Source organism: Cannabis sativa, chromosome X (assembly GCF_029168945.1).
Source record: "Cannabis sativa cultivar Pink pepper isolate KNU-18-1 chromosome X, ASM2916894v1, whole genome shotgun sequence".
In the NCBI taxonomy this organism is placed as follows: Eukaryota; Viridiplantae; Streptophyta; class Magnoliopsida; order Rosales; family Cannabaceae; genus Cannabis; species Cannabis sativa.
This window is the reverse complement of record NC_083610.1, coordinates 10,480,086-10,502,826: the sequence shown is the minus strand read 5'-3', so window position 1 is coordinate 10,502,826 and position 22,741 is coordinate 10,480,086. Positions and strand designations below refer to the sequence as shown.

General features: G+C 29.3%; 2 protein-coding genes and 2 long non-coding RNA genes across 4 annotated transcripts; 2 read left to right on the top strand and 2 right to left on the bottom strand.

Annotated features, from left to right (window-relative positions):
- Positions 1-78: 78 nt before the first annotated feature.
- Positions 79-2,945, top strand: LOC115715903 (uncharacterized). Its single transcript, XR_009685078.1, has 3 exons — positions 79-1,013; positions 1,146-1,222; positions 2,522-2,945. It is a non-coding gene; the product is annotated as an uncharacterized LOC115715903 (long non-coding RNA).
- Positions 2,946-7,979: 5,034 nt separating this feature from the next.
- On the top strand, positions 7,980-12,528 carry LOC115704260 (uncharacterized). Its single transcript, XM_030631477.2, has 5 exons — positions 7,980-8,654; positions 10,540-10,845; positions 10,949-11,167; positions 11,273-11,401; positions 12,010-12,528. The coding sequence occupies exons 1-5, from the start codon at positions 8,403-8,405 to the stop codon at positions 12,214-12,216; spliced, it is 1,113 nt and encodes a 370-aa protein (XP_030487337.2). The 5' UTR covers positions 7,980-8,402; the 3' UTR covers positions 12,217-12,528.
- Positions 12,529-13,557: 1,029 nt separating this feature from the next.
- Positions 13,558-15,835, bottom strand: LOC133032691 (uncharacterized). Its single transcript, XR_009685263.1, has 2 exons — positions 15,595-15,835; positions 13,558-13,762 (listed from the first exon to the last, which is right to left on the bottom strand). It is a non-coding gene; the product is annotated as an uncharacterized LOC133032691 (long non-coding RNA).
- A 4,137-nt stretch (positions 15,836-19,972) lies between these two features.
- On the bottom strand, positions 19,973-22,600 carry LOC133032009 (secreted RxLR effector protein 161-like). Its single transcript, XM_061105816.1, has 2 exons — positions 22,157-22,600; positions 19,973-19,981 (listed from the first exon to the last, which is right to left on the bottom strand). The coding sequence occupies exons 1-2, from the start codon at positions 22,598-22,600 to the stop codon at positions 19,973-19,975; spliced, it is 453 nt and encodes a 150-aa protein (XP_060961799.1).
- Between the last annotated feature and the right edge of the window lie 141 nt (positions 22,601-22,741).

Genomic DNA, 22,741 nt, shown 5'->3' with positions numbered 1-22,741 from the left:
GCAAAAATAATTAATTTATCAATTATGAAAAAAAAAAAAAACAAAAAAGAATGACTAAATTTACTTCATCAATCATGGAAATCACTATCATCAACGAGATATCATTATCTAGATTTCTATGTGAAAGCTAACAAAACACAAATCGAATTAAGGTAGCTTTGTAAAATTATATTATATATTATAATAATGTGGAAAAATTATAGTATAAAAATTGTATAAAAGATTATATTTTTTGATATTGTTAAGAACCACTTCAAGATCTTGATAGGTTCAAGATCACTAGACAATAATGGCTTCAACACGATTCGAGGTAGACAAGTTCTCGAGTACAAATAATTTTGGCCTATGGAGGATTAAGATGAAAGCACTACTAGTTCATCAAGGAATTCATCAGGCCATAGACAAAGAAGAACTAAAAGAATTGGGTGAAGACAAGAAGAAAATCAAGGAGATCGAGATCAAAGCTCACAGTGCCATACTTTTGAGCTTGGGAGATGAAGTACTCAGGGAAGTTTCAGATGAAGGTACTGCAATAGGGTTATGGGAGAAACTTGCTTCAATTTACTTGAAGAAGTCTTTAGCAAACAAACTCTATTTGAAGAAGAAACTGTACACATTGAAGATTGATGATGCCAAGCACCTCAAAAATCATCTTGATGAATTCAACAGAATCATTCTTGATCTCAGCAACATAGGTGTCAAGATTGAAGATGAGGATCAAGGGATCCTGCTGTTGAGTTCCTTGCCAAAATGTTATGAACATTTTGGGTGTGTTCGGTAACCATTATAAAAATGGTTTTTTGTTTTTTTAATCAAAAATTTAAAAATATAAATAAAAATTGTGTTTGGTAACTCCATTTTATTTTTTGTTTTTAAAATTAAAAAACAGAATTCAGTGAATTTTAAAAACAGATTTTAGATGATTTTAAAAAATTTTAAAAACACTTTTACTTCTCTCTCTCGTTAGTCATTCTTCAGAGTAGTTTCCATGGCTTCAACTTCACCATTACAAGGTAAATCTCTTCTTCTCGGTCTCTATTTCTCTCTGTATATTTATATGGCTCTCTTTTCCTCTCTCTCTCTATGTATCTCGCCTCTCTCTCTCCCTATTTCTCAGATTTTTTTTGTTATTCCTTCGTTCTTAGATTTGAAAATGAAAAAATGAGAAGAGCATGACAATGAAAGTGGTTTCTTAGAGAGAAAGATCTTTTTGCTATTACAGGTATGATTTTCTTTTGTATTTTATTTTAATTTTAGGGTTTTTATTTGAGAAAAATTGTTCTTAGCTTTTATTAGGATTTTGGATTTAATCTTTCAAATTAGTTTTGGGTTTGATTTCTGAAATGAGATTTTGTTGCTTAATTTAAAAAAAAAAAATAGTGAGTTTTGAGTATGTGAGTGTTTTTTGTCATTAGTTGATTCGATTGGTACTCATTCATTGAATTTGAATACATCAATTTATTTTGTTAGAACCCTCCCTTCAGATGAGAGAAGGCTTCTGAGATTAATTTGGTAGATACTGTTAGGTATGTAAGTGGTAGCGTTGGTGCAATTGTGGTAGAATAATTGGAATTTCTTCGCCTATAACATCAATGAAACTGTGATTAGGGAAACATGGAACAATTTCTTGGTGTCATAGGTAGCTATGCTAGAACCAACATCCACTCTGCTCATTGTTTTAGGATCAGTGAGTTTAAGATAGTGAAATTGACACAATAGATAATCTTGAAGAATTTGGAACTATTTATTACTAGTTTGAATCTGTGATGATTAATGTTGAGTGGAATTAGGATTCACTTAAAAGAGTAATAGAATAAGTAACTGGGGTAAATATGTTAACTGATTAACAATCACTACTACATCATTATTTTCATAATATGTCTAGTTATTATGTTCGTGAGACTTGCGAATTGAGAGAGAAATCTAAGATTACTATGCTTAATTAGTTCTGAGTAATGATCTGAATCAATCAAGCTAGATTAGAATAGATTAGTGTTGTTTGATGATAATGATGATTATTGGTTTATAGGGAATGGTGCTACCTTGGACTTGGACTGTTGAGAAATAAGAATTTGTCCATATCAGAAGAGTAACTCTGTAATTTTGATTGATAGAAAAACAAATGATTTCAAACACTAATACATACCACTTTATAATTCCCTTTCAAAATTATTACCACTACTCAACTTGATCAGAGGCATACATCAATGCTATTCACTTCTAAATTTTAAATAAAAAGAAAAAGTCTTATATTAATTGTGCAAATTTTTGTTTTGTTAGAGACAAGAGATTGTATTTTTTTTTTTCTTAATTCTATTGTTACTTTATTGTGATGGGATTGGATTGGATTAGTTTCTGCTTGAATGTGTTAGTGAGCTTTATAAATTGATACCCAACACTTGTTGTCAACACTTGATTATGCTTCATTAGTTTGTAATTTTTTAAATTAATTTTATTGTTTTTTGTTTTATATAAGTTTTAGAATTAGTTTTATAATTACATGTCAATGTCGATTGAATAGATGACAAGAACAGATAGTGAGGTGGTTATTATTGATAATAGCGAAGCTTCTGTTTGGCCTGAAAAACAAGAAGAAATTTTTATTGAACTTATGGAAGAAGAAGTTTTGAAGGGAAATAGGAATACTATAACCTTTACAAAGCAATCGTGGAAGCGTATAAAGGAGGAGCTATATGCACAAGCGAAGAGAAGTTACACTGATATGCTGATCATAAATAGAGAGCAAATCGACGATGAAGATAATGAGTGAAAATTATTAACAATTAGAATTTTTTTAATAGTTTTCTTCAATATTAGACAATTATTAGTTCATATTTTATTATGACTTTGTCGGTTTTGTGTTATAGATAATGAGTTTCGTGATTTTAAATTACTTGAATTTTTTTAAGATGTTAATGAGTATTTTTTATTTGATTTTTTTATAATTTTTATATATTTGTTTAAAAATAAAAATGAATGATATTCATAATTTTTTATTTAAAAAAAGAAAAAAAAATCAAAATTTATGTTTTTTGTTTTTAAAATTAAAAAATAAAAATGGTTACCTAACACATATTTGTTTTCTGTTTTTAAAATTATAAAACAAAAGTAGTTGTAGAACATACTTTTGTTTTCTGTTTTTAAAATTTAAAAACAAAAGTAGTTATAGAACACATTTTTGTTTTTTAAAAACAAAATTTTAAAAATAAAAAATCTACTTTCATTTTTCTATTTTTAAAATTAAAAAACAAAAGTGTTACCAAACGCCACCTTTGTTTATACCATACTCTATGGGAAGGAAACCTTGACAATGTCAGAGGTTTAAGCAGTTCTGAATTTGAAAGAAATTCAGAAGAAATCAAAAGAAAGACTTGACAGCAATGGTGTAGGAATGTTTGCAAGAAGCAAAACAGGTTCCAGAGATACCAGGAATGGTAATCACAAGTCAAGCAACAGGAGTAATCACTCGAAGAGCAATAGCAATGGTCAAAGACCAAGATCGAATTCCAGCACAAACTCAAAGGCTGGAAAACAGTGCTACTACTATTAGAAGGAGGGTCATTTCAAGGATGAGTGCAGGGCTCTCAAAGCAAAACTCAGCAAGGAGAAGAAGAAAGATTCTGGAGATGCAGGCTGTGTTCTTGATGGATATGAGTCTGTTGATGCACTTGTGGCATCAAGCTAGTCAAGCCACTGGTGATGAGTGGATTCTAGACTCAAGGTGTTCTTTTCATATGACCCCTAACAAACATTTCTTTTGCAGCTTTCAGGAACAGGATAGTGGTTCCGTCTTGTTAGGTGACAACAAAGCCTGTAAGATTGCAGGAATTGGTTCAGTGTTGATCAAAATGAACAATGGATCAGAAAGAACCATCAAAGATGTGAGGTATGTCCTTGACCTCAAAAGAAATTTGCTATCTATTGGTGCACTAACTCTTAAAGGCTACAACATCAAAATAGATAGTAGACTTGGAGTTTTGAAAGACTCTACAGTGGTGATGATAGGAAATCTTAGAAATAGGATTTACTATCTTGCTGGCAAAACAATTATTGGTAACGCTGCTACAGCAGCCAAAAATGAGGAAATGGATCAAACAAAGTTGTGGCACATGAGATTTGGACATGTCAGTGAGAGAGGGTTACATGAGCTTGAAAAACAAGGCATACTCAAAGGTAAACTTGGTAAAAAACTAGAATTTTGTGAAAACTGTGTTTATGGTAAAAGTTGCAGGTTGAAATTCACAAAAGCTAGGCATACAACAAAAGGAAAACTCGATTACCTACACTTTGATCTCTGGGGTGCATCCAGAACAAAAACAATTGGTGGAGCAAGCTATTTCTTGAGTATAGTTAAAGACTATACAAGGAAGGTTTGGGTTTTCTTACACAGTAACAAAAATGATTCTTTTAACACTTTTGTTAATTAAAAAACTTTGATAGAAAATCAAACTAAGAAGAAAATTAAAATGTTAAGAACTAACAATGGTTTGGAGTTTTGTTCTGATGAGTTTAACAGATATTGCCAAGAGACAAGAATTAGAAGGCACAAAAAAGTTGTCAAGACACCTCAAAAAAATGGCATAGCAGAGAGAATGAACAGAATATTGATTGAAAGAGTAAGGTGTATGCTGACAGCTGCTGGTTTGGGTAAACAATTCTGGGGAGAAGCTTTGAAGACTGCCTGTTATCTCATCAACAGGTGCCATTCTGCTGCACTAAACTTCGAAACTCCTCAAGAAAAATGGACAGGACATGCTCCAAGTATTGACCATTTAAGGGTCTTTGGGTGTAATGCCTATGCCCATATAAGACAAGACAAGTTAGAGCCAAGGGCTCTGAAGTGCTGTTTTATCGGATACCCTGATGGATTCAAAGGATATAAGCTGTGGTGTCTTGAAGATGGATTCAGAAAATGCATCATAAGCGGAGATGTGATCTTCAATGAGAATGAAATGCCAATGAAAGAGTCAAACTCAGGAACCAAGACACAGACAAATGCCACAGATAGTATGCAAATTCAGTTTGAAGAAACTCAAAATGATGCCAGACAAGATGAAACTAATCAGGAACAAGCTGAAGACAATGACACAAATCAAGGTGGATCTCAGGGGTATCAGTTTGTTAGAGATAGGGAAAGGAGGGTTGTCAAACCTCTTGACATATTTCGTTTTGCAGATTGCACTGCATTTGCACTTTCTTCTGCAGAAGAAATTGAATGCTTTGTTCCTAGTGCCTATTATGAAGCTGTTAATTGTAAGAATAGGGATAAATGACTTGCTGCCATTGATGAAGAAATGACATCACTCAAGAAAAATAAGACATGGAAGACTGTTACTAGACCAACAGGACAGAAGCTAATTGGTTGCAAATGGATTTTCAAAGAAAAAGAAGGACTGCAAGGTGAATAAATTAGGTACAAGGCAAGATTGGTGGCAAAGGGATTTAACCAAAGGGAAGGCATAGATGTGAGGAGCTAAAATATAAAAATGTGAGGAGCTAAAATTCTCTCTAGCAATTATATGTGTCCGCTAGTATTTATCTTTTTTTTTTCTTATTATTAATGTATATGAATATAATAAATTAAAGTATTAAAATATTAATATTAATATAATAAATAAAAAATATTAATATAATTATTTTTCTCAAAATAGTAAAATTAAAATTAAAATTATTTGAATTTAACACAAAAACATAAATTAAAGTAAGTAAAATAAATAATAAAAATGTCAATATTTAATAGTGAGAACTTAATGTTGCTAAAAAAATAAAAGTTCGGAAATCAATTCACCAAAATATAAAATTTGGGGACTAACTTGCCAAAACTTATATAGTTTGGAGACTAATTTGCTAAAAAATGAAGTTTGATGACCAACTTACCAAAACATGTATAGTTTAGGGACATGGGGTACAAATAAAACATATATATAATTGTGATCTTTTGTGTGCCTAATTTTCTGCTTCTTGTGATTCAATAAGCGTTAAAAATATAAATAAATAAATAAATAATAAATAATTAAATTGAAAAAAGGGGTGTTTTTAATATTATACTTAAAATAGATTTCATTTATAAAAATACTTTTAAGAAAATTATTTGCACAAATACCGTTGTGTCACATCAGCATATATACCGAAATTCAAAATAATTACTGAAAATAGAAAAAATTAGAAAAATCTTGTTTTCAAAAATTTTTGCTTTTTGGGAGTTTTTAAAAAAAGTAACAATCTAATTGTTTTTTATGTGAATAAGATATCAATTGGTTACTCTTTCACTAAAAAATTTATTTCAAAATTTTACACATATATAAATAATAAAATAACCATTTTAAAAGAAACTATTTTTGTTTCTTTTTTTTATTATTATATTTTTAGACTATATTATCTTATTTTATTATTTAAGATACCTTAAGATTACTTTTTTTTTTCTAATGTAACTCATATGATGTTTAGATATCAATCAATTTATTTACAAATTATTTTATAAACCTATTAAAATAGCTTTATAAAAATAAATTTATTTTTATTTAATCTTGTAATGTATTAAATAAATTAAAAAAAAAATAGTAACTAAGTTGCTTGTTACATTAAATTTGAATATTATTTATTTATTAATTAAAAATACATATAAAAAACTAAAATATTTAATAAAAAAAAAGAGAATATTTGACAAATTTATCATCATTATTAAAAAATAAATTTACTATATATGGTTGATCCACATAAAAAAAAAAACAAGTAATTAGCAAAAAGAAAAAAAAACATGTAGACTTCAATACTTAGAAGAGAATCACTAGTATGTTAGTTAATAATTAATTTTTTTATAATATTTAAAAAATTTATAAATGTATATAAATATATATATATATATATTAAAAGCTCATAGGAAATCGTGAAAAAAAAATATTAACACAAAATAATATTTTTTTTTTCTGACACATATAAAAAGAGGAACCAGACAAACAAAAACATAAATATACTTAATATAATTGTAGTGTAAATAGTATTTGCGGTATGTGTATCAATTAAATCAGTCGCAACATTTTTATAAATAAAATGCAAATGACGTTCCCCAATGCAATTTTTTCAAAAAAAAAAAAGGGTTTATTGAAAAATACCTATTTTATTTATCAATTAATCAAATCTACCTCTAATTTTATATTTAATTGAAACATATCTCTTTTTATATGTATTGTACTCAAAATACTCTGACATAAGGGAGTAACATGAAGAGTATATTGAGGTGACAGAGGTAAAATCGGTAAAGTGTTTAAAAAAAGGGGTAAAAATGATAAATTTTAAAAAAGAAGGTAAAAATGAAAAAGAACAATATAAAAAAGGGTTAATTTCACAAATGCACAAAAACAACAAAAAACAATTAAAATACGGTTTCACGGAATTTTAACATTTTTATGATTTTTTTGATTTTATTTACATAAAATACGGTCTTTTTATGTTGAAATTTTGTTCATTTGTTGTTAATTTTTTGTTATATGTATGTTATTTTTTGTTTTTTTTATTGTTGTTATTTTGATGTTATTTTCATGTTACTTTTATGTTGTTTTCTTGTTGATTTTATGTTGTTTTCGTGTTATTTTTTAGAAAACTGTAAAAATGTAAAAAAATATTCTTTGAACATATAAATGTAAATATTTTACAAAAAGTAGTGTCTTATGTAATTATTCTTATAAAAAAGATATAGAGTCTAATTTCTCAAAAAAAAAAAAAAAAAAAAAAAAAAAAAAAGTGGCAGGAAGGCCGACTAGCTTATCCCGAGTTGGGCCTAATCCGCAAAGTTTAAGCGAGCTTTCAGCCTGGACCGGGTTGGGACTCACCCGTCACATTCCCAAAAATATATATATATTTCACTAGTCCACCCTTTATCCTTTTCTTATGTTACTAAAAAGAGTATCTTGATTTTCCACCCAAACAAGACAAAGTAGGAGAAAACTTTAACCGACCTCAATAAAAAGACTTTTTAGCCTTTCAAAAAAATTATATTAAATATTATGGATAATCTTCTTCTTCCTTTTTTTTTCCTTTGTATTTTAAAAATGTTCAACTAATTAATTTGTAATGAGAATTGAGAAGTGAAAACGAAAGCAAGAATACCTTTCCGCAATGTAGCTAATATGATTCTCTTTTTTTTTTTAATATATACAAATAAATAAATAAACAAGAGAAAAAGCACACCTTTTCCCACTTACGAACACTTTTCCTCTCGTATTTAAAAAACTCGAAACAGAGAGTGAGAGAACCACATAAGAAGAAGAAGAAGGTTTGAGCTAAACGAAACCTTTTTTAACTCAACTGGGAACTCGTGGGAGGAGTCACGAGACTCGCGTCTAAGGACTCACAAGAAAGCAAAAGCAAAAAGACAGAGAGAGATTGAATAATCAGAAGAAGGAATGATGGAGAGTCCAAGATCGATGAAGAAAAGCGGAGGAGGAGAGGTTCTAGATGGTTCGAATATAATGGAGTTGGTTGGGAACGAAGAGGTGTTCAGTCATTTCGTGGACCATAAGTTCCATGAGTTGGACAAAGATAGAGATGGTAAGCTCTCTGTGAACGAGCTCCACCCTGCTGTTGCTGATATCGGCGCTGCTCTTGGCTTGCCTGCCCAGGGTTCCTCTCCTGATTCTGATCATATTTACTCTGAGGTTTCTCTTTCTTTCTTCCCTTTTTACTTTCATTTTTCAACAATTTCAATTAATGGGTACATTAGATTTCTCATTTTCTCTATTCGGTTTCCCAGTTCCTCTACTTTCTTATCGTTTTCTCAATTGACCTTCTTTCCTTGTCTTCTCTTTCTCAAAAAAAAAAAAAAATTAAATAATAAATAACACAATTTCAAGTAATGAGCACATTACAATAGATTTCTCATTTTGTTTATTCTCTCTTGTCTCAATTTTTTTAAAGAATTTTGATCATCATTTTTTTTACCATCTCGGTTGTTTGTTTGATTTTCTTATTATTTTTTTCCAACAAAATTTCAAGTAATGGGTACATTATCTGTTTGTGCTATTCTTCTTGTATAATGTATATGCAATTGTACCCAAATTATAGAATTTAAGAAAGTTTGTCTTGTTTTGTGAGAAGATAAGATGTTACGTATTAGTTGGAATTTGTTGCTGTAATTACGTTTGCTTGGAATAGTGATTTTGGGTCGGTCCATTCTCTTATTTATTTATTTTATTATTATACAATATAGAGCAACTATTGTAGTCAAATTCTTTACATATTTATGCTCTGATTTTTTTTTTTTATTATTTGATTAAAAGTAGGTAAACGTTTATTTTATGGTGAATTGTCTATGTATAAATATTAAAATATTTTTTTATTATTATTTTAAAGAAATGGAGATGGTTATGCTTACTTTCATGGAATCATGGGTCCATAAGAGAAGTAAAATTCAAGATTTCCTTATCTAGCAAGCTCGAGAAACATATCCAACCTATGATTTTACTTGGTCGGTCTTGTCGTATGTGGGTCATTTGCTTTATCAGCATTTATTTTTTTTTCTACTATTATTATTGTTATCATCAAATTTAAAAACACATATCACATATTTATCTCCTTTGTCTTTCTTTTTTTTCTTTTTTTTCATTTTATCTTTGTATTTCTTTATACCGTCTTTTTACAAGGAGGAATCTAGTGACGACTTGCGTAGCAGTTTTGTATTCTTTTTGGATTCATGATTATAACACTTGATTAAAATTGAGTGGTCTTTGTTTAGCAAAAAATAAAAAATATAAAATTGAGTGGTCTTGAAGTCATAATTTGGTATAGTTTTCTTTTATGATTTGACTTGGTTGCCCCATTCTGTATTTTCTTGCAAGCCAATGCCAAAAAATTCATAAAGTTTTTGTCTTCAAATAAGGACTGCTTTAAAAGAAATTAATGTATTTATAAATTTATATAAATATAGTACAAATGTTACAGCAAAATATATATGTATATATACACACACCTAATTGACTTAGCTGGTGGCTGAACTAACCATGAGATAATATATACATATTTTTTTATGAGAACCATGAGATAATATTAGTAAAACAATCTATCATTCTCACTGTGAATCAGCCCCTCGTGAGTCGTGACACATGAAATACTAGTAAGATTTTAATTTGGAAGAAATAGGACAGAAAATTAAGGAATCATGTATAGAAATTTTCTTTATCCATTAAACTACTACTCATTATCCATGCCACACATGATATTAGGAGGTATTATTCTATCTTAAAGAACATAACAACACCCACTCATCCCTTTAATTTGGATATAATAATGATAAAACAAAAGAATTTAACTTGACAAAGGTTGATTGTTTTCAAAAAGGTGTCTAACTTGCAAGCTTCACTTGTTGGGCAAAAGGGGTACATATTAAACATAAGATCCATTAAACAGTGTCACTAAACTAGTTTTTCTATGCTATCAATGATGAAGAATTTTAAGGGTAATGAAGAAACGAGTGCACATTTTTATTGTGTGTACTATCAAAGTCCAAGTGAGTTATTCTGGTGTGATTTTTTTTTTTTTTTGTAGGTGTTAAGTGAGTTCACCCATGGTAAACAAGAAAAAGTGAACAAAACTGAATTCAAAGAGGTCCTTTCAGACATTCTTCTAGGCATGGCTGCTGGTTTAAAGAGAGACCCTATTGTGATCCTCCGCATAGATGGAGAAGACCTTCAAGAATTTGTCAACAGCCCAAGTTTTGAGCCAGAAATGATATCAATATTGACAGAGATTGAGTCAGCCTATGAAGAAGGGTTGCCCTTTAAAGATTTTATACTCAAGGCTTTGGAAAAACTCACTGTTGAACAAGGCATGCCCCCAACTTCAGATTCTTGGGTAATTTCTCTCGTCTAGTTACATCTTACTACTACTATTATGTGAACAAGGTTATCCAACTTAAAACATTGTTACGAACTTTGGTTATTACTTTTTTTACAAGGTTATGAGCAACATTGTAGAGCCTGCTCTTCAACTGTGCGGGGGGCATGATTTCAAGAAACCAGTGTCTCAAGAAACATTCTTAATGGAATTTAAGAAAGCGGCAGAGAGTGTGGCACAACATCTTAAGAATCAACCTGTTATAGTTGCTCATAGTGAAAACACTTTTGATGGAAGTGTTATCAGGAGGCTATTATCCAACAAGTTTGAACTGGATAAGGTTTATTTAGAGACATTTATACTCTTTCTATACTGTGCTTTCATGTTAATTTGATTTTGACTTTATTGTCTTGTATTGGTTATGCTTGAACTTCTTAACTTGCAGACACTAAATGCAGCCATAGAAGATTTGCCAAAAGATCGAAATGGGAAAATATCTAAGGAGCATTTGCGCGTGGCACTCGATGTGCTGGCCCCAGCAGCCGGGCTACCACCACTTGGCGCAGTTGAAGAGGTACTTCTAGTCTCCATTTGAACATCACAACAGCATAGTATTCAAAGATTAATATTCACACATTCAATATCCAATGAGTCAATGACATAACTCACATCTTATTTAAAACAATCAAATTGATATGAAAGAATGTACTATTACCTTCCAAGTTTGGCATTGATTCTCCACTAGCCATCTTACTAACACACCACAATATCCTTAGCCTTCCTAAGCCTCCCACCCAAAAAGAGCTCCAAAATTTAGAAAATTTTCATTTTGTAAATAATAGTTACCAAAAAAATTACATTTGGAATCGAACATTAGAATTTAGAATGTGTTTTTCCAATCATTTCCATACACATGAGGTATAAATAGGTTTTTTATCGGACCTATATATCATATTGGTGGACCCCTAGGAAAATCATGAGGACTTATACATTTGGCTTATGCTTATTAGTATATGGTAACCATCACCCAACTTGATTCTAAATTAAGCAATACACTATACTCATTATAGAATTATGTTGTGATTAGACTAGTTCACATAATATCTCTCCACTGTTTCATTCCTAATATGCTTATGTTGTACTAACTAAACATTCCATGTATTTAATCTGAAATATCTGCAGATGGACAAGGTGATAGGAAATGTGTTCAAAATGGTAAATGCAGATGATGGTAAGATGGTTAGAGAAGACGAGTTCAAGAAGATAATGACTGAAATCATAGGGAGTGTGATGCTGCAATTGGAAGGGAATCCCATATCAGTTTCCACAAACTCAGTGGTGCATGAGCCACTTGCCTCTTCTTCCACATTATTACAGCCACCATCCTAGTAATACAGCCGAGCCGAGTACATATTATAGAGCTAATCGCGAATCTGTCGAGCGTAACAACTTTTAAGAAAGACAATAAAATTTTGTTGAGTAACAAATTATCACTGGCTTGTCTCTGTGTGTGTGTGTCTTTGCGTTTTTAAGTGTCAATGTGTTTGTTTGTGTTATGAGATTTCTAAATTATGCCAATTTAGAATGAGTTGAAGCCAATAATTATAGCCGGCCATGTTGTTATGTTTTATACCCATAGCAAAATGTAAATGAGGCTGTGTAAATTCACTACTTGATTTTACAGGATATCCTTTACCATAACTTTTTTTATTTGATTATTGACACACTTGGCTTGGGGCTCAATTGAGACTTTCCAAGTAATAATAATGGTAAATACTATTTTGGACCCTGTGTTTTGCAAAAGTTACAGATTGGACCCTGTGTTTTGTTAAATGACAAAATGGACCTTGTATTTTCTAAAATAGTAAAAATAGGACCCTGAGCTGAATTTTTGACAACTTTTTTTTTTAATACAACCAACTTGAAGACAATGCTTAATACGAACAAATACAAAAAATGTAAACAGTTTTGTTATAGCACTTTTAGATCGGATTATAATTAAACTTTATTTTGACAAAAAATTAATTCAGGGTCTTATTTGTATTATTTTAGAAAATACAGGGTCCATTTTGTTATTTAACAAAACACAGGGTCCAATTGATAACTTTTGCAAAACAGAGGGTCCAAAATGGTATTTACCCGTTTACTAATAATAATAATAATAATTATAGTAAAGTTAAGACGTTCCATGTTCCATCCTGGGTCTCATCTCAATTCCCAACCCGACCACTAGTGACTAAACCAGCCCTATGGCACAAGTCTTGTTTTTAGATCCTTAACTAAAAAAAGAAAGGGAAACTTATAAAAATACTGACTTTTAGTTTAATTTTTACAAAAATACTGTCATATGGTAGAAATCACTTTTATACTGTCTTGACCAATTTTTTTTTCTTTTATACTGTAAACACAAAAAAATGATAAAATAAATATAGCATTCATCTTCCACACCCACGGACAAAACCACCATAGGAACATCAGAACAATCGGAAAACAACCATTAATTTCGGTGAGATTAAGAAAAAAAATGAAATCGACATCAAATAAATAATGATGGCAAAACAACTGTAAAACAACACCAAAACAAATCAAACAAATAAAGGAAAACATGATTAAAAAAAACTAAAAAAATGTTCTGCACAGCCCCAATACTCAATACAATAACAATTATAAATGCAAGTCTAATCTTAAAAAATCAGAACAAAAAAACTACTAAAACAACACAAAAACAAATGTAAAACAATAAGCAAATATAATCACTTAGAAAAATATAAAAGAACTACAGACCTCAATTTTTTTTTTCTAGTGAGCTCGTCAAATGTATTTTTAGGAGAACCAAAATAAAAAAAAAATAACTACAAAATAACCATAGAGAATGAAGAATAAATGTATTTTATAGCCTCCATCTTCCACACCCACGGATAGAACCACCACAGCACTACGAGAACACCCAGAAAACAATCATTAATTCCAGCAAGATGGAGCAATAACAGTAAAATCGATGTTAAAAAATAAATTATGGAACACAATCGTAAAACACTAAAACAAACCAAAAAAAACTAAAAAATAAATACAGTATACTGCAGTATGAAACTTATATAAATGTACAGTAAAAAAAGTATAAAATACTGCTTGGCAGTATTGTTGTAAAAAAATAGCAAAAGTCAATATACCATGTACAACAAAAGAAAAATAATATTAAACTCAACACTCCAGACAATTTTTTAAATATATCATCATTTTTTTTATCTGAAACTTTTACATTACACTCCCTTAAATACTTTATCCAAACACTCTTTCAAATAAAAATTTAATATATTTATTTAGGAAAAAATTGTAGTACATTTTCCTTAAAATGATAGTTTGGTAAACTTTATATCTGTTGCATTATTAGGAGAGCTTTTTAATCTAATTACTTTTTAAGATCGTGTACGTTGTAATTATTTAGATTTATTTTTAAATTTTTAAGAAATTCTAAATAATTTATAAAGCTAAAAAATAAAATTCAAACAATTATTTGCCTTATGTGCAAGAAAAAATAGTTAAGTGTGCGACAAAATTCACTGTTTTATTAATTCTTCATAACTCTAATATGTTTGGAGTTGTATTCTTAAATTTACAAAACGCTCCATAACCAATATAGACATGTTATTCATTGTTATAACCATAACGATCATTCAACCCTCATATAGATGAACTACAAATAGATGAACTACAACTGAGGGGTTCAATTACACCCATCATTATATTTTATCCTTAAAATATTTGATTCATTGTAAATGATATTTCTCATAAATTTTAATTAGAGAAATGAGCACTCAATATTTAACTCCCTTAGACCAAATTCTAAGGAGAATATCGTTTAGTATGGTAAGTTTATTAACGAACGAATAATAATATAATTAGTTAGAACACTAACCACTTAGAATTGATATTGAATTGATATATGGTCCAATATATATATATATATGATATGACTTATATTAAGATAATAACAATATATTTACTTATTTATATATAAAGTAATATCCGTCCAGTCCAACGTAACAAATACATATGATCTTATCTATTTTGCTAATATTCTAGTAAGAACATAATACTTGACAAGTGTAAGTAGATGATATTATAGATTAGCAAGTCGGCATAGACCCTATGTTTTGCATGACTATGTTAGGACTACTTATTTGAATATATATTATAACTACATTTCACTGTGATCACATCATTATAATTATGACATTGTTAATTATGAAAATAAATATGTAAACAATAAATTTAATTAATTAAATTAATTTATATTTATCTTATCGATAAATAATAATATATAAGAAATACTAGCTTTTATATAGGCATAAAACTTAACAGTTTCATTTACACTCTTAATTTGTGCTTCGAAGTAATTGTATAATTACTAAATAATATAATTATTAGAATAATAATTACACTCTATTTAAAATATATAGTGTGTTTGGATGCTGATTAGTAACTACATATGAACTACATATGAATGCTTATTTTCATGTAATTTGACAAACTAGTCAGGCTGTAATTGGTTAACTACTAAGTCATGTAATTACTAAGGTAGTAATTACACTATATTTTAAAATACAAGATGTGTGTGGACATAAGATAGTAATTATTAGAAGTTGTTTTGTCAGGATCTAGATTTATTAACATGTATGTTTGATTATAATCTACAATCTAACATCTTTAAATATGAATTTTTCGAAACAATGAAATAAATACATAAAAGTTTATAGAAAAACTTACATTGGTGGCAGCGGAATATTATGACTCATTTCGTTCAGATCTCTAATCCTTGATCCTTTCTGTTGCAGAGTATGATCAAGATCTGAATTTAGATTCTCCTTCAGTTGACAGCATGAACTACACAATATTTTTTTCACTATGCTAGGTATTACTTTGACATGTGTGGGTGTATTCTCAATCACTATAGGCTTCGACTTATTGAGAAGAAGAAGAAGAAGAAGAAATTCAAAAATAGAAGAGGCTCTTTATTTTATAATTTGTCTGACAAAGAGTCGATCAATTGGTTTATGAAAATAAGAGCTATAATTTTCTATTTACATGATAGGTATTAGGGTTAGGTTTAGAATTTAAAATGGAATAAAAAAAGATAAAATAAACTTTAATTGAAACCTTATGGTTGAATTCCCTTGTGGGCCTCTTGGATTTTAATTTTGTCACTTTATTAAAATTTATCTTTCTTTTCTCAAATGTCTCTATCTCTATAAATATCAATTTTATCTATTTAATAATTATAATTATGGAATAATTACATAAGACACCATCTTTTGTAAAATATTTATATTTTTACGTTCGAAGAATGTTTTTTTTTACATTTTTACGGTTTTCCAAAAAATAACACGAAAACAACATAAAATCAACAAGAAAACTACATAAAAGTAACAAGAAAATAACATCAAATTAAAAATAAAAAATAACATACAGATAATAAAAAATTAACAACAAATGAACAAGATTTCAACATAAAAAAACCGTATTTTATGTAAATAAAATCAAAAAAATCGTAAAAAAGTTTAAAATTCTGTGAAACCGTATTTTTGTAATTTTTTTTGTTGTTTTTATGTTTTTATGAAATAATAATTATCAAATAAAATTATCATTTAACTTATTTATTAATTAGACATTTCAAAGTCTCTTAATTAATAAACAAACCCTAAAATTTCTTTTCTTCTCAAATAAGCCCTTGTTTAGTGAAAATTCATAAACAAGACATAGTCTTATTTAAAATTCTAATTGATTAATTAAAATTAATTAATTGAGACTACAAAATAATATTATCCCAGTTAGTGCGGGGAACATGGGCTAGGGCTGAACATCAGGCGGGTTTATCGGGTTTCGGGTTGGCGGGTTTCAGGTTCACGGGTTTCGGGTTCGAAAAATTGAAACTGAACCCGGACCCGAATAGGGCACGGGTTGGCGGGTTGGTGGGTTGGCGGGTCACGGGTTGGCGGGTTTCGGTTGGTTGGGTTTAGCGGGTTGGCGGGTTGGCGGGTTGACCCGGTCAACTCAGTCAACTCGGTCAACTCTTTAAAAAAATTAATTTTTTATTGAAATAATTAGTTTTTTTAATTTTTTTATTTATTAAATTAAGCATATATAATATAACAATTTGTTCATAGTATTTATTATTGAAGAAAAAATGCATTAATCAATCCAACCAACAAACAAACAACTTATTTATCAAAGATTCAAATCAAACTTCATATTCATGTTCATGAATCATGATAAAAGTGAAAACTAAAATATTTCAAAATACATCCATATCCAATATCCATAGTCCATAAAAATCTAAAATCCATATTATATATATAAAAATAGTAATAAAAAAAATATATATAATATATTTATAAACCGGGTTGGCGGGCGGGTTCGCGGGTTCAACCCGAAACCCGGTACCCCTAAAATCTCAACCCGCCAACCCACCCGAAGGGTACCGGGTTGAACCCAACCCGCCCGAAACTTTTTTTAAAATTTTTTTTTGCGGGTTCACCAGTTCGGGTTCGGGCGGGTTGCTCAGGTTCGGGTCAAACCCGCTCAAAATGTTCAGCCCTAACATGGGCATATGTAATCAAGCTCCCAATAATATTATCCAAGTAAATTCTCTATCTTATTAATTCCTCCCGACTCCACTATAGATTTAGAATGACACTTCTAATTACATAGAACGCTCTATTCGTCAGGAATAGATACGCTATGAATTATCCATTATTTTAATCTAAATAATCAAAGATTCTCTATAGATACACTATAAATTATTCATTTTTTTACCAAGACTTGGCATCTTTGATGATGGGATCATCTCAATTTTGATCTTTATCCTGGCAACCTTTGTGATGGCTAGTCGCCTCATGTGGATCATTAGAGTCCCCTACTTTGGTCTTCGGATCAGTAAAACGATGATCAGACTTTGTTCAGGTGAGGGCCATGATTACTTGAATGTAATCTATAAGTGGTCTCACTACTTCCTTCAACTCTTATTGAAAGCACCAAAAATATTTACCAAATTTTTTGGAAAACTAATTAAATAATTAGTACTGAAGAAATAAAATAATTAAAAAAGAGAAAGTAAAAAGGGACAAATAGTTTTTTACGTGGTTGGGGCGTTAATTAGCCTTAGTCCACAAGTCAGTGTTATTCAGTAGTTCTTAGCTTGAAAAGCTTTTAGGAATACAAAGAATATATGTCCTCAAGTTTTTATGAGCAAGTGTTGCAAGAGAATTTAACCCTTAATTCATAGGATTTGATAGGTATTTATAGTAGTTTTAGAATAACATTTACTTTCCCTTTTCTCTCTATTGGGGAGTTTACAGTGAATAACACACTTGGGTTGTCTTGTGAAGTCCAGCCCACGAAGGAGAGGATTTACTGACTAGGCAGATCATATTTGGCTTGATTTGGTCAACACTGTGTGCTTTGATTGTGGGCAATAAACTGTGAATTAATTGCTTAATATTCATTTTAGGAAGTTTCTCCATTTATTCTGATATGATGCCCTGTTGAAATTTGGCAATCAATTATTTCCTTAATTGTTGCAGGAATAAAAAAAGAAAACTAGAAGAGTCTTTTGGGAACACGCTGTCTCACCCCTCCGATCTCATGGTACCAAACTTTTGGGAACACTTCGCCAATAGCGGAAGGCTCTATGGTCACAGATACGTTCCTGGAAGGACTTGTCTAAATGGACTTGACCCACTTTACCTTCATTGAGGGACTCACTGATGGGCCTTGAATGCTAATTTGGATTCCACGTGTCCACTGTCAAAAACGAGGATACCATTAGTTTATAATAATATATATCATATATATAATGTTATAAAACAAAACCTTTTAATTAATCCTTTAAAATAAAAGAAAATATCTAATTTAATTTAAATTCAAATATAATTTTTTTATAATTGATTAACAGAAACCAGTTAAATCCTTTTATTTTACTATTATTTTTTAATTAAATAATTTATCCAATAATATATTTACTTCAACATTTAAAAGATAATTAATTAATTTAATTTAAATTATTTTAACCTATAAAAAATAATCAAACAAAATTAACATGGACCTTTATATGTCATCCTACACGTGTGGGCCAGACCCACACGTGTGGCCTATATTTTAAGAAATCAATTTTAACATAAATAAAATTTATTATTTATTCTATCAATAAATAATAGTTGATTATTTATTATTTATTGAAAAATTAAATAATAATTGATTAACTCTCATTAATCTCTTATTTCACAAGAATTAAAGTAAATATTATTTTCTCTAAAATAATATATTTATTTCTTCAATATTATTTAAGAAATAGTTAAATACTATTTAATTATACAATTCATAATTATCATAATTATTGAAAACAATAATTTTCATAAATTACTATTTTACCTTTAAGAATTTACTTTTCATAGAAATTAATTCTCACTCAAATTTACTCATCAAATAAAATATTTCCATGTACAATGTTGTATAGAGGTGACTCGAGGACCATGAACCTATATTTTGAAGCTCTAATAAACACTTGATTATTATTGATCTCATCAATAGAATAATCTAATTTATTAATTTCATTATTACTCCACTATAAATATAGAATTGCACTCTTTGAATAATATAGAACTATATTTACAGAATTCTTACTTGTAGTCCATTGATATAATCAATATAAGTAGTTTGTCCTCCAATTATTAGTTCATAATTAGAGTTGATCAAACTTATTATTTTACCCTTCTAATTATCTCTTGACTCCTTATGTTCCATTAATTCAATGTGAACAGTAAATCTATAACTTATTATAGATTTGGATCTAATTGTTAGCACTCACAGAATTAACACTTTAAGGGAACAAATATTCGATCTGTTAGGAAAGCTTGAATTCTACTATTGTATAACATGTTCCCAGCCACTCATGTTATTAAGCTCTCAAAACAGAAGTTGTAAGAAACATCTTCTCCGAGAAACTTTAATGAGTGATATGAATAACTCTTTCATGGTAAACAACACGTTAATAAAAGATATTTATTACATATCGGTCCAGTCATGCATAATCAAATAATACACAATACCTTTACTACATGTATATCCACATATGTGATTCGAATCAAAATCACACACACTGTATAGTAAATCATATTTAAGAGTTTCATATTAAAGATTCACATTACTTTAATACACTACCAACTTATTTTATTCATATCATATAATCTTAATTCGCTTGTACATCCTTACAAGATTATACATTCTCCATATGTATAAGACTTTTTTAGATATTTATTTATTATACTTCTATAATTAATGTATCATTTATCTTATAATTGTATTTCATATATTCTATAATATATTATCTATTAATTACTTACTTTTAGGGCATAAATTCTAACAGAATGTAATATATGAACCAAGCAACATAAATTAATTTCTGTTCTTTTATTAATTAGTAAATAAGATTATATTAAAATAAATTTTATTTAACACATAAATCTCCAACATAAAATTCTTGGACAACAATTCTCAAATTGCAACAAATATTTGTGATTTTTTTTTTTTTCTAAATGAAAATTACTTGGTGGTACTCTAAGCTGTCTTTGTTCATTTCTACTATTCTTTATCTTCATCACTTTATTACTTGGTCATACCCTATGCTCTCTTTATTACTTGGCCATATCCTTTCTCTATTGATTAGAATCTTCATCCTCCATTCTTAGCAATAAAGAACTCTATTACATATTAAGTTTTGTTTTATTGCTCTAAAAATTTAGGTTAGATTTGATTGGAGGTAATGAAATAGAATTAAATAAAAATTAGTGAATTAGAGCATGTTTGGTATTGTTTTCTATTTTTTGTTTTAACAAATTGTTTTTAGAAATGAGAACAAAAAATAGTTTTTAAAATTTTTAAAACACAAGTCACGTTTGGTTAGTGATTTTTAAAAACAATATTGACCAAAAGTGAATTGATTTTTAAAACAGAAAATAACATTTTGTTGTTTTTAAAATTCTTGTTTTTTGTAACTTTATTTTCTGAAAACTGTTTCTAAAAAACAAAGCCAAACAAGTCAAATTGTTTTTAAAAACAATTTTCTGTTTTTAAAAACAAAAAACAGTTTTTTAGTTATGATGCCAAACATGCACTTAATTTTCATTTCATGCCTTTGTTTAGTTAATTGTATTTTAAAATATTATTCCAAGGGAATGAAATTTTTACTATTTTGATGAAATAACTATTCTATTTGAAAATGTAAGGGAAGATTATGATGAATTTTTTTTAATCTTTTATTATTTTTTGTATGCATTTTAATTTTATTCACTCCTATTTGTATTCTTATATTTTTATTCCTCACAAACTAAACTTAACCTTAGTTTTATTTGATTCCATTCCTACACACTTCGGGTTTTATTTTTGGTTTGTATAAAATTTTGAATCTCCGCAGTCCTTAAGCTTTTAATTTCTATTCCTAAAACTTTTGATTTCATATTTTTTTGTCCTGAACATAATCATGGAAGAGAATTCTTCAATCCCAACACTTAAATTCATGTCTCAAAACATCTCAAAAAATTCTCCTTTTTTATATTTTGATCTATATTTCTTTTTACATCATTTTTATTATGAAATATTAGTATTATGTAATATTATAATTTAGAGAAAGAAAATAGAGAAGAGATGAGAATTTTTTGAGTGTTTTCTTCCAATAGGTGATCTCCTATTTATACACATACAAGAGTCAAATATTAAGAAACTAAGAGAAAGGGAAACTAAGAAAAAGGGAATGTTGATTACATTAATGGTAATAAATAAAAGATTTGGACATCCACATAATTAATACTATTTATAACACTCCCCCTTGGATGTCCATAATAACTGCCTCATTAAAAACCTTGCCGAGAAAACCCAGTGGGACAAAACTCGGTCAAGGAAAAAAGAGTGCAGTATGAAATTACTCCCCCTCATTTTGGCATTCGTGGAGATCCTTTAATCGACGCATTCCAATCTTGTGAACCATCTTCTCAAAAGTTGATGTTGGTAATGACTTCGTGAATAAGTCTGCAAGATTATCGCTTGATCGAATTTGTTGAACATCGATATCACCATTTTCTTGAAGATTGTGTGTAAAGAAGAATTTTGGTGAAATATGTTTAGTTCTGTCTCCTTTAATGTACCCTCCTTTAAGTTGAGCGATGCAAGCAGCATTATCTTCATAGAGAATTGTTGGTACTTCTTTATTAGATGTTAATCCACATGTTCCTCGAATATGTTGTGTCATTGATCTTAACCAAACACATTCTCGACTTGCCTCGTGAATTGCAAGTATCTCAGCATGATTTGAGGAAGTAGCCACCAGAGTTTGCTTTGTTGATCGCCAGGATATAGCAGTGTCACCGCAAGTGAACAAATAGCCAGTTTGAGATCTGGCTTTATGTGGATCAGATAAATATCCTGCATCTGCGTAGCCAATAAGTTGTGACCCACAATTATTAGAATATAATAATCCTTTATCAATAGTACCCTGGAGATAGCGGAGTATGTGCTTAATCCCTTTCCAATGTCTATATGTTGGAGCAGAACTAAATCTTGCTAATAAATTGACAGAGAAAGCTATATCAGGTCTTGTACAATTAGCAAGATACATCAATGCTCCTATTGCACTAAGATATGGTACTTCTGGACCAAGGAGCTCTTCATGTTCTTCTCTAGGTCGAGAAGGATCTTTTTCTACATCAAGTGACCTAACTACCATTGGGCTACTCAATGGGTGTGATTTATCCATATAAAACCGTCTCAAAATCTTTTCAGTATAAGTTGACTGATGAATGAAAATTCCACATTTTAAATGCTCAATTTGTAGACCAAGACAAAATTTTATTTTTCCTAAATCTTT

Coding starts and splice junctions, on each gene's coding strand:
- LOC115704260 (XM_030631477.2), top strand. CDS start 8,403: ATGATGGAGAGTCCAAGATCGATGAAGAAAAGCGGAGGAGGAGAGGTT. Junction 11,168..11,272: donor ACAAGTTTGAACTGGATAAG/GTTTATTTAGAG, acceptor CTTAACTTGCAG/ACACTAAATGCAGCCATAGA. Junction 11,402..12,009: donor CACTTGGCGCAGTTGAAGAG/GTACTTCTAGTC, acceptor AAATATCTGCAG/ATGGACAAGGTGATAGGAAA.
- LOC133032009 (XM_061105816.1), bottom strand. CDS start 22,600: ATGGTAGTTAGGTCACTTGATGTAGAAAAAGATCCTTCTCGACCTAGA.